A 12,487-nucleotide genomic window follows, 5' to 3' on the forward strand; every position below is an offset into this window, starting at 1 on the left:
GAAAGTTTTACCCAAAGATAGGTTTTTATTAACAGAATAAATCTGACATAAATTGTAACCAACAAAGTTAAGTATAAAAGAAACATGTTAAATTATCAGTCTTATCAACAGGGCGTTAAAGTAGTGGGAGGAAATCCCACGGAAGTAGGGAAAAAGGGAATTAGATCACCACAACTAACATTATAAGTAATAGGTTTAACTGCTACTATAAAATCCTATTATTCTAGAAGCCGGAATGCAGTAATATATTATTGAGGCATGTTGTTGGTCCAGGTACCAAATTATGGTGAGATATATTAACATCAGAAGGCCTAAGACAATGCAAATTCTTATTGGTTAGGTTAGTTTGACAGAAGATGGTTACTCCACTCCTTATGGTATTCACTTACAATTGTTCAGGGAATGGCAAATCGAAAAAGTTTTATGTCCTTGCAGGAACGGAATTCCACACTGTTAGATATTCGCTTACATTGAGAGGGTAGCAAGTTCTCGAGATTCTTGTTAAAGGACAGACCCTTCCAAAGGTTAGGGAAGAGGAGAGACCGCGAGAATACAAAATGAAACAAATATGTACACATTTCCAAAATTATGGTAGAAAATATTGATCTAATAGTAAATGTGCTTTTCTCACTGTAGAACATATTCAAGAGGTGACAATAAGTGAGAATTCCTGGGTTATACTATCCACTTGAAAGGCCGGTGAAAGCTAATTTAAAGTGGCTTCAAAAATTAGCACTCTTTTTTAAGTTTTAGTGTTCTCGAAATATAATTGTTAAGTCAAAATAATGGTAAAGAACAATTTTTTATTTAAGTAAGGCTATCTGGGAATGGGAGAGGAGGAAGCACATGGCTTCGTGCTCCCACCTAAATCTGCCTCTGAGACCAGCAGACACTAAAAACCTCATTCTGGTAAAAATATCATTTGATCACTGTTACCTTGCAATAATGTGGTGAAAACATTTTGCTATAAAATTTTTTCAGTTTTATTTCCCCAGGATGTTTGCCCCGCAGACACTTAGAACCTATTATACGCCATCCCATACTCTGTTCAAAACAGGCTAAACTTCTTTGAAAATTGAGATATCTTGTACGGATTAACCGTTTCGCAAAGCTTGGGATCCAAAATGCAACTCGTCCAAAAATGAGGAATCATCTCTTAACCAATGCATCACATCTGCATACTATCTGACAGAGTTGGGCAAATATTAATCGAATAACGAGAGACGAATAATTTTGTACAAAACATATGATTAACCTTCCGATTACTTTTTATTTGTCATTATTTTACACGAATAATCAATTATTATTACTTTTATATTCGTCCATTTTATAGAAAAATAATCTCTTATTCGAAAAAATTGAATGATTAACAATCCGAATACGTTTGTATTTGTATAAAGACGACATGTTTGTCTTATAGCTATACATAGATATATATTATGATTGCGTATAGATTAATTTTAACTTTTCTGATTTCTAACATATAAGGGTCCCTTTTTATGTTTTGGGATATGTAGAATAAAAAAATGCTATCGATTTTAAGATTACCTATCAATTTATTTTAACTTTCTTGATTTCCAACATGTTAAGGTACCTTTATGTTTTGAGATATGTAGAATATGAAAATACTATCGATTTATTTTAACTTTTCTGATTTCTAACATGGTAGGACCTCTTTAAGTTTTGAGATATGCAGATTTCTTATCTTAGTTAAAATAAATCGATACACGGTCTTAAACACGATAGTATTTTCATATTCTACATATCTCAAAACATATAAAGTGACCCTAACATGTTCGGGATCAAGAAAGTTAAAATAAATCGAAACGCTATAATTAAATCAATACGTGATCTTAAAATCAATAGCATTTTCATTTTTGGCATATATTGAAACATATAAAGAGACCGTAACATATTAGAAATCAGAAAAGTTCATATAAATCGTTAAGCAATCACAAAATCGATATCATTTTCGTATTCTGCATTCCTCAAAACATATAAAGGGCCCCTAACATGTTAGAAATCGGAAAAGTAAAAATAACTCGATACGAGATCTTAAAATCGATATAATTTTCATATTCTGTATTCCTCAAAACGTATAAAGGGACCGTAACATGTTAGAAATCAAGAAAGTTAAAATAAATCAATACACCGTGTTAAAATCGATAGCATTTTCATAATCTGCATATCCGAAAACCTAAAAGATTGGTCCCTATTTATTAGAAATAAAAAAATTAAAATAAATCATATGGGATCTTAAAATCGATAGCATTTTCATTTTGTACTCGTCTGAATATGTGTAATAGGACCCTCATACATTAGAAATTGAAGGTGGTAAAAAATAAGTTAATTAAAAAAAAAATCAAATTTTTATTCGAATAATATATATTCGACTAATTTTGTATTCGAATAATTTTTCATTCGACTAATTTTTTATTTATTAATGGTATTTTAAATATTCGAATAAAAAAGTATTCGGATTGTTTAGTCGTATTTTTATTCGAATAAAAATTTATTCGTCTCTTGTCAATCGAATAAAAACTTCGAATAAAAATGTATTCGTCTCTTGTCAATCGAATAATTTTTGCCCAACTTTGCTATCTGATAAGCAGTCTCGTCATCCTTTCTGTTAATCCTGCTTATTGGTTTCTCAGTCAATCTCTTATAAAAGAGATGTTTATTCAGTGATAGAGTCCTGTCATCAATCTACCTTAAGGAAATCTTGTCCATGATTCGCCTGTATAGCAATATACCCCAATTCATGGTTTGTGTGGGGTGACTCCTTCTTTAATTTTAACATTGTAGTAGGTGTCTCTATATTACTTAATCTGAAGATCAGAGCACATAAATGCGACCTCATATTCATCAGTCCTGCTGAACATATTACAGTTTTCGTCTGTTAGTATTGATACAAACACTGACTTTTTGAGGGATCCTAAAAAGTACTCCAGGTAATTCTCTTCTACTAAGAGGGTCAATCAGGCCTGTCAAGATGACAGGAATGATGAACACCCACCTCTGTCGTTCGGGAGTCCAGTCGGACTCCCTAGGGGGTGCTACAAGGAGGCGACAGTAGGCGCTTGTAGGGGTTAGAGATAAGTGGGAATCCTCTTGCAATGAGTAGAGCATTATGGCCTAATTCATTCACAAAAAGTGGGGGGATACTCTGAACCCATCTTCCTCTCTAGTCCTCTTGCCATCCTTCCCATTTATCTCCCAAATTACGTACATCAGCTTTAATTACGAACATATCACTTTCCAACTATACCCGTTGCTGTTAAAGATAGGAGAAAAAAACTTAAATAAACCTGTGCCTTGCTTAGTTCTCTTAACCACCCCAAACATAATTCTATGCCAAATCATTGCTGCCGATTATCTCTGAATGGTTCCAACGTATAAACTTTAGCAAATATAATGACGATAGGCGGGAAAACATTATTCTTATATGTTTGCTCAAAAACTTAAAATTGTATCAGCCCCGGATCTCAAAATAATCCACCCCGAGCTCCTAAAACAAATTCGCCCAATGTTCCAAAATGATATCCATCACAGGCCACAAAAAGTAACTCTAACCAGTTCATTTATTTTTTAAAGATCAAATAATAAATAAAATTATAAACAAAACTAGCTTAAATCAAGAAAATTAATAAGGATTAACTAAAAAATCTAGTTGAAGGACTAGTTCAACACCGCGCTCTACATATAATGTAAAGCCATTTTACCGAAATCCTCAATCTCTGGTAGGGTGAATAATATATAAAAATCGCGTAACATGCCGCATTGGCAGCGCTATTCCTAAAACTTGCAAAATTTTTGAGAAAAGTGCAAGATTGTTTGCAATAGTTTTGTCTAGTGGATTTCTGGAGAAAATAGCATGACTATTTTAAATTACCAGAGCATTTATAAAAGCTATACAATAAAATACCGTGTTAAAACCTTTTAAATTAAAACTTCAACGTTCATAATGTTTTGCAATATTCTTTCATTTTTTCTAGACATTATTATATTATGAAGGCATTGGCATTATTTCTTTAAAGGTTATTTGAGGTTGTTAAGGTTCTAAGATTTTATAAAAAAATAACTCAAAAATTATCAGAATGGACTATGGTTATCCTTACTTTAATAATAATAACACTAACTTTGAACCTAAAAAGTTAGCTTGTGAAGCTGATTTCATTGAAGATGGTGGTAGTGCAGTTCCTCTTCCTGAAGAGCTGACAAAACTGTTCAAACCTTTAGAATGTGAGCTGTGTGGTGTTATTGTGACTTCTGAAGTCACAGCATATACACATTATGAAGGTAAAGTTCATATGAAAAATGTGAATGCTTTTATGAAAGAACAATACAATATTTATGGTTCTATGAAAAAAATTAAAGTTGAATTTACTCCTCATCAGTGTGAAGTTTGTAAATGTGAGCTTTCCTCTCTTATACAAGCCCAACAACATTACAGTGGAAAGATTCATAAAAAAAATTTAAGAAAGATTAATTATGATCCACAAACAGCAATGCCAATTCCATCGGATATTAATAGTGATGATTTGGGTCCAGATTTGCTAAAAGATTTGCCTCCACCACCACCTCCACCTGTGCTGTCTGATTTCATCTGTGAGATCTGTAACATAACTACTAATACTGAATATCAACTAATTGTTCATAAAAATGGATCTAAACACAAAAAGAAAGTAAAAAAGCTGAAAGAATCATTTGGGGACTTTGGAACAGATGGGTTTGGGTATTTTACAGGAGATACACCAATAGAAAACTATGTTGAGGGCCAGGAATGTAATTCAATAGAGCCAATTGTGACGGATTATTTACCTTTGTCTGATGAACCTTTACAATTTAATAATACAAATTATATTAATAACACCCAATACAATGGTAGTCTAACTGAATCTATTCCAAACCAGTTAAATACTGAGGAAACTGATGACATTGCTCCTCTTTGCATAAAATGGTTCAATGATAAAAAAAAAGCTCTCCCACCTAGACCTCTAGAAGATGCATGGACCGAAACTTTCCGAAAAGCAGCTGAAGAAACATCATCCAATGTATCAAATATTAGGACCCATAAAGCTCCCCCAGAAGTTGCAAACCTTCCTGAATTTTCAGTTGGGACAATGTTAAAACAATTGGAGGCTCCACCCAGCCCCCCTATAGGTTTAATAACTAGTGCACTGTTTGATATTTCAGATACAACTGTTTCAGAAGAAACACCTTTATGTTTAGATCCACCTCGGATTCATTTTAGGGATCCCAAAATAAAACCAGACAAAGAAAGCAATGAGCCATCTATGAATCAGCCTAATTTAAATGAAAATAAATGTGAAAAAGAAATTTCAAATTTAAATGTAGATTCTGCTTCATCCTCAAATGTAGATAAAACATCAGCAAGTCCTAAATCAATTTCATTTGAAGTTACGTCAGTAAAGAACAATTTAAGTGTTAAATCTTCAAATAAAGAAAAACCTCACAAATCAGTTAATAGTTCTGAAGAAAAAAAAAATAATGAAGGGAACAAAGGCAAATTTATAACTTCTAATTGGGAATGCTCACAAGAAAAGAATATTGATGAAGAAAATAATTTAAAGAAAAAAAATGCATTAAGTGTTTTGTTTGGTTTTAAAAAAGGACTAGGTAAAAAGACAACAGAAGACATTAACAAGAAACTTGATAATAATTTACAAGAAACATCAACACCTAAGGAGAATGAACAAACAGACATTAAAGATAGTATTGACCTGAGTAAAGAAGTTAGAAATGAAAAAACAGAAAAAAGTTATGAAAAAAATAATTTAAATAAGGAATTTAGAGGACATGATAAACAATCTTGTGTTTTGAAATTAGATGAAATAAGAAAAAAATATTCTGACAACAAAGATGAAGAATCAAAATACAGTAAAGTGAAAAGTTACTCTAAATATAGGAAAGACAAATATGAAGAGGATTCAGATGATGATCACAAAGATTCGCATGATTTTCGAAGGGATTCACGTGATTATCGCAAGGATTCACATGATTATAAGGAGTCAGATGACTATCGCAAGGATTCACATGATTATCGAAGGGATTCACGTGATTATCGAAAGGATTCACGTGATTATCGCAAAAATTCACAGAATTACAAGGAGTCAGATGACTATCGCAAGGATTCACATGATTATCGAAAGGATTCACGTGATTATCGCAAGGATTCAAATGATCATCACAGAAGTAAAGCTAGTCACAAAAGACACAGGGATCATAGAAAGCGTAAAGACGATTATGACAGTTCTACAGATAGTAGTGATGAGGATTATCGGCATGAAAAGAAAAAACACAGGCATTCTTCTAAAAGAGAAAAAGAAAGTCATAAGAATAAAAAACCATCACTAGCCCAACCATTTATTCATAAGACCAGTACTAAGCACAGCATTATAGATTATCTTGCCCCTGCTAATGAATGTGAATCTAATGACATTGCAATGTATAGAACACCTTCAGGATCATATTACTGCACAAAATGTGATTATAAGTCAAAAGCTAGTCTTGAATTTACTAATCACTTGTTTAGCAGAAACCATAAAGAAAATAAAAAAAATAAAACGAAGTGAGATAACTTAGGCCATTATACTTGGTGTTTCCTACATAGTTGCCAATACAATTCTGTATAGAAACATAAATGAAATTAATTGTCTTTTTAAAATGTATCAACACAATCAAGTAATCTTTGAGAACAGGTTTAGAACTATTTTAACCTTTAATAAACGACTCAGTACTGAAGTTTAATATACTTAAGTATAATTTTCGGTTCAAAATAATATGAATAGGAACTTCCATTTCTCTGATAGTTTTGTGATTTATTCAATAAACAGTTCAAATGAATGGCAGTGATGCTTGACATTAAGAAAGGTTTTCTTCTCAACCTACATTGTCAAATTTACTACTGAAGTATCTTTATTATTTTAATATATGTTCCATATATTTTCATTAAAAAAAAAAAAAATACGAATATAGAACGCAAATAGTAAAGCTGTCAAGCTTTACTCACAAACTATTCTACTGGCTGGTTTTATTCATAACAAGGTCCCTACTATAAAAAAAAAAATAAGTGAGTCAGAGATTAATAAAATATAAAGATCATATTCAGAAATAGATTCATATCATATCTAATGTATTTTTTTCTGAAATTCTGGAATGTTCTTATGTCTTATTTTTCTTTTGTTTTTATGTCTCAATTGAAGAGCTTAGTTGAAGGACATGTCATTTGACATTTAAGGAAAAATCAGGATTTTCTTTTAGAAGAATATTTTAAATATTCCTTTCTGCACAAATCTTTGTTTAATTTTTCTGAAACATTAAATTGTGCTAGTTTTCAGAAATTGGGTATTGAGTGATCCCTTATAAAGTAGGAATAAAAATTCATTAAATTTAATATTGCTGAGATGATTTAAACTGTTGTAACATAACATATTCTTTCAATTTGCTCATCAATCGTTGGTAAATATCCTAATTAAAAGGGATTTATTAGCCATATAAAAATCGTGTTTGTAAAGCCATGTCCACAAAAGACATTGGGTTCCTTAGTGTTAAGTATAACAAAATTTAGCTCCTAGCCCACATAAATAAAGAGTTTTAGTGAACTAAAATTTAAATAGGCATTCTTTCTTTAAATTAAACTGTTAAACTATAAATGAACAGTGGAATATGATAATTAATATGACTAAAAACTCTCAAGTACTTCATTGCTACCAATAATTAAATTAAATTAATAAAATTAACAAAAATTAATTTTTAACCCAATAGATATTATTAATTGAATTATTTCTTTAAAATATATCAATTCTTCTTCGTTTAAATATAAAATAAATGCTATTTTTGCATAATACTTTATGAGCTCTTCTTCTACTATGAGATATTGAGGAAAAACAGAGTAGTTGCTAATCCTTTTAACAGCCATGGAACTTGTTTACAACTGTCACTCCAATATGCAATGTACTCACTAATACACAATGGGAAAACGATTAACTATTTTCATTTATGATCTTAGAACGTTACTCAATTCATATATATATGAAAATTTATACTAACCCTCAACTGTAGGGTGTTTGTCGATTCCTTTTGAGTAAGTTCAGTAAGCAGAAGTTGACAGCTATATTCCCATTAAAGCAGTAATAACGATAGTGTTAGTTATAACCCTTCAACAACATACAGTTTTGTATGTGAGTATACACACTCCTGCCAGTTGATAATTGTTTACTGTTACTGAAGCCATTCTAGTCCTATGTTGAACCTTGCTCTTCCAGTGAAAATCTCTCTACATCTTGACTGTTTAAAATTCCTTGAAATAAGTTTAATATCGATTGTAAATTCTGTAGACCGTTTCGGTAACTACCAAAGAAAGCTACGGGTTTCAGATGGAAAGATATTTTGTGCAAAATTTGTGATTCACTAAAAAAATATATAGTTACCTTACCATCCCAGATATCTATAGGTGGAGCTATTGAGTTAAAGGTTAAAATTACTAGGTAACACAAAAACTTTAATCCATTAAATTTATGAATGCTTAATGCAGGTGGCAGGGTATTGGTCTTAACTATTTCAAAGAGATATCCTAAGCTAACAAATACTTTCTAGTTAAAACTAACAGAAACATGTACTCTCGAGATCAGATCAAGCCAACACTTTGAAACTCAATATTAATTATTCTCCATTTAACAGAATCAGAGTGATTTGCGAGTAATGTAAAGTGCGAGTAATATAAAGTAATTTAATAATCATAATCTGAATCAAAACAACTTGATCACCTAATCAACTTTGGAACAGTAATAATTTACAATAGGATTGTAATAATTTAGATTTCTTAATTTCAGCATTGAACTAAAATATACATTATACGAGGAGAAGATGGTTGGGGGTACGGTCAAAATAAAACAATGCATACCTAACCATCTTCCCCTCGTATAAATCATCCACGGTCAACTATCTCTCATAATTAAAATATACATTATATTTTCAACAACTTTCATTACTTTTATATCTGTTTAATATTCTGGATCATCATCAGTTTTGTTACCCTGACACATTGAGTATGATTTCCAAATTATTTTCCTAAAATCAATAAAAATGCTGTTTGACCTGTTTTTTTTTTTTTTTTTTTTTAATTCACATGGAATGGCCTATAGTGCACATTTTCAATAGAAATTTTACCCCTTTTGAGTCAATGGCTTTATAATAGATATTGTGATAAAATTTTTGAATCATTAAGGCTGGGTTGGTTTATGAGACAAATTTATTTCCAGGCAAAAGAGATCCACAGCATGCAGAATACCATGCATTGAATCTTCCTATCCAGGCCACAATCATCATCATAAGAGTGTCTATATAAAAACTTTCTAAACTAATACTGCTCCTGGAAGAATGATTTCTCACCATGAATATTATGAATAAAACACCAGTAGTTCTTTACACTGTCTTGACATCTTGAATCATAATTGTGCCAAGCTCAGGTTTCTCAGCTTTAGACTCAAACCCTCTAGAGGTTTAAAAAATAAATAAAAAAGACTTCTACAATGAAATATGTTTGTGAAACTATTTTTAATTACATGATAAAGTAGAATTTCTTACTGGGAGAATGTATTGCTAAAAACTAGAATACATTTATTAATACACAAATAGGCCATCATCATGAATTACTTTAGCCCATCTTTTTGCCAGAAACTGAATTTGGAGATGCTACCAGTCCTTGGTTTTCAAGGTGAAAATCTCTTCATATTCTGATATAACATCGTCTTTGTTTTCATAGATCAAAATATTTGCCTTTGATTGGAAAAAAGCATAGTTAAATGGTGTAATGTTGGTGGTTTGAGGAAGCAGAGACAAAACAATAACACCTCCTATCTCTGAAAATTTTATATAATTAAGAATTTTTTTTCTTAGAAGATGCACAGGAACATTGCTTTGCTGAAATATTATCTTTTCAAATTCCACATAATATTTCAATTTGTTCCCAGAATTTAACCTTCTAAATCAAAATGCTGCTGAATTATGCTGCATCATATTTTCTTCTTCCACCCCTCAAGGTTCCTTGTCTATTACCTTATCACTCAGTCCTTTTTTCACAATTATAAAATTCATAAAAAGGGATAAAAGGCAGAAACTTTTTTGTGTTATGCTTACAAAAAGAAACTTTTTGTAAGCATAATTACATAAAGGATTAGTCAAATTAAACAATGATATATACATTGTTTACATCAGAGTCGAATAAGAAATAAAATAGAGACCTTAATATCAGAAATGAATTAGTGCACAAAGAGTTTCGTAACAATCTTATTTGCAACACTATTATTTGTACTCTTGACTTCTTACTCGATCATATAAGTAAGCTCTATGATAGGTTGTTATAGTTTGGTGTACTATGTAAAAACAATACAATGAAAAGGTTATTAAAATGATAGTCTTAGAAGATATTTTATTTAATATAAAAACAGAGAATCATTATATAGTGAATAATTACAACTAACTCTACATTCTAAATAAAGTGCCAATTTTTCCAGACTAGTATTGCGATCACATAGATACTTAATATAAATTAGACTTTTAAATCAAACAGGCGATAATAATATACAACTATTGAAATCACATTTCATAAATTAATAGTATATTTAAGTTTATTTGAGGGAATGAATACATTTTTACATTGTTGGCAGCATATGTAACTTATTATATAATTCAGCAAGCCAGTAATAAATTGAACTAATAACTTCATTGTCTAATACAAAATCACAGTAATAATATTGAGTACGCCCAGAAAATTGAGATCTCTCCTTTCGTGATTTTAGTGGACCCAAAATAATTGAAAATCATGCACATTTACATTCTACATAAAGAGGACTAGATTCAAATGTATTCATAAAATTAGAAGTAAGTATGTATGCAATAAATAAAAAAAATACCGAATTTGGTGTAATAATACTTAAAGTTAATTATTTATTGTTATTATAAAATGACAACAATTAAAAGAATGTGGAAGAAAGAATTCGTTTAGTTTTAAAATATTTGACAATATAAATATATTATTTCCTTACAATTTAATCTTATTTTAATGAACATTTAAAGTTTATTATAATAATATTAATTTTGTAGCCCTATGAGATATTATAAATCCTTTATAAATATCCGATGTTCTATTGGAAGTCATGAATTTTATTCCAAGAGACGAGGCCCGAAGAGGATAACATACAATGGGCATGCCTTGAATATGAGCTCATCGACACTCCTCTTAGAGGAAAATTAATCTCTTAATATTCCTTCCATTTTTAAAACATAATAACTTCCCATAAAAATAATAAAATACCTTATAATAAAATAATAGTTAAAGCCCCTAATGTGGGTCAAATGCAAGTCATTGAACCCGTTAATCTTCTTTGCATTAACTGCTTTTTTATTTTTTTTTATTTTTAGAATTTTTTGTTACCTAAAGTTATAAATTTCAAAATGTAATAAATACATAGTATAAAGTCCATCAATTTCACAGTCCATTTAATACATTTTCTTGTTACATTATTATGCACTTCCCCTTTTCAGCCCATGGGTTGTTCTTCTTATCGGGAGCATGGATCAGTGGATCGTTCTTTTCATTTTCTTCTACATATTCCCTCATCCTGCAAAAATATAATAAAATTTATTAATCTTATACAATATTGTTGAGGTACAATGTGTTATACCAAAAACAAAAAATAAACAAGAAATGAGATTTGTATGGCTATAAAAGTTATATCTTGAAATTTTGACTTTCATAAATAATAATTATAGTCACTGCAACTTTTTTCTTGAATACATTTTTTTTTTTCAGTTTTAGTAATACAATTTTTTTAAATTGGATGGTTAATCATTATTTTCCATGTAAATTTTACTATGTGAAACCCTTTATTTATGTTTCGGAGCTCTTCCCCTTCTCTTTAGGATGATAGATCTTCACCATTCCATAAAATATAAGTTGTGTATTTTTTTTTTTTTTTACATCATCTTAATCTATATAAAATATTTTGTTAAATTATTCTGTACACTAATTTTTTCTTTCACCATTACACTGGACTGATGTCTCCCCTAGCTCAATCCCTGCCTTCTTCTACTGTTATGATGTTTTCTCTTTATGGATCATTCCTTTTCAATTTTAATTTTTTTAAGACTGTAGTAAATTGGATGTTATTATATATAACTGCAATTTATTTATTATATCTGTATAATTTATGTTCATGTTCTTTGTGTCAGTTTTATAATTAACAGTAAATTATATTTTGTTATAGAAATAGCTTCCTTTTACTTTTCTATTTTTTTTTTCTTTTTTTTTTTAGTTTTTCACTTCTAGCACTTTTAACATCACAATTACGTTTTTTTAGTAATGCTATGGTATGCCAGCGCTGTTACCTTTGTGTTTTTAGTATTTTTGCAGTTATTCTCATGAGAATACTAAAATTATATATTATATAAAATAAAATATTAA

General features: G+C 30.1%; 2 protein-coding genes and 1 long non-coding RNA gene across 3 annotated transcripts in view; 2 read left to right on the forward strand and 1 right to left on the reverse strand.

Annotated features, from left to right (window-relative positions):
• Positions 1–4,020: 4,020 nt before the first annotated feature.
• Positions 4,021–7,122, forward strand: LOC106684686 (peptidyl-prolyl cis-trans isomerase G). The gene has a single exon (XM_014426912.2). It carries the CDS (start codon positions 4,098–4,100, stop codon positions 6,594–6,596), a length of 2,499 nt encoding a protein of 832 aa, XP_014282398.1. The 5' UTR covers positions 4,021–4,097; the 3' UTR covers positions 6,597–7,122.
• Positions 7,123–10,433: 3,311 nt separating this feature from the next.
• Ggamma30A (guanine nucleotide-binding protein subunit gamma-e) overlaps positions 10,434–12,487 on the reverse strand; it is an 86,225-nt gene continuing 84,171 nt past the window's right edge. The window contains exon 2 of the mRNA XM_014426928.3: positions 10,434–11,645. Coding sequence (XP_014282414.1) covers positions 11,540–11,645 — 106 coding nt within the window. The 3' untranslated portion in view covers positions 10,434–11,539. The remainder of the gene's footprint in view (positions 11,646–12,487) is intronic.
• The window catches only part of LOC136796505 (uncharacterized), a 1,919-nt gene continuing 199 nt past the window's right edge, over positions 10,768–12,487 (forward strand). Inside the window, exon 1 of the long non-coding RNA XR_010844222.1 lies at positions 10,768–10,905. This is a non-coding gene — a long non-coding RNA (uncharacterized lncRNA). The remainder of the gene's footprint in view (positions 10,906–12,487) is intronic.

The sequence above is a fragment of the Halyomorpha halys genome, unplaced genomic scaffold (assembly GCF_000696795.3).
Source record: "Halyomorpha halys isolate HHAL.00 unplaced genomic scaffold, Hhal_1.1 Scaffold602.1, whole genome shotgun sequence".
NCBI classification, from domain to species: Eukaryota; Metazoa; Arthropoda; class Insecta; order Hemiptera; family Pentatomidae; genus Halyomorpha; species Halyomorpha halys.

Bases quoted from the DNA above. Each gene is read 5' to 3' on its own strand.
- LOC106684686 (XM_014426912.2), top strand. From the start codon at position 4,098: ATGGACTATGGTTATCCTTACTTTAATAATAATAACACTAACTTTGAA.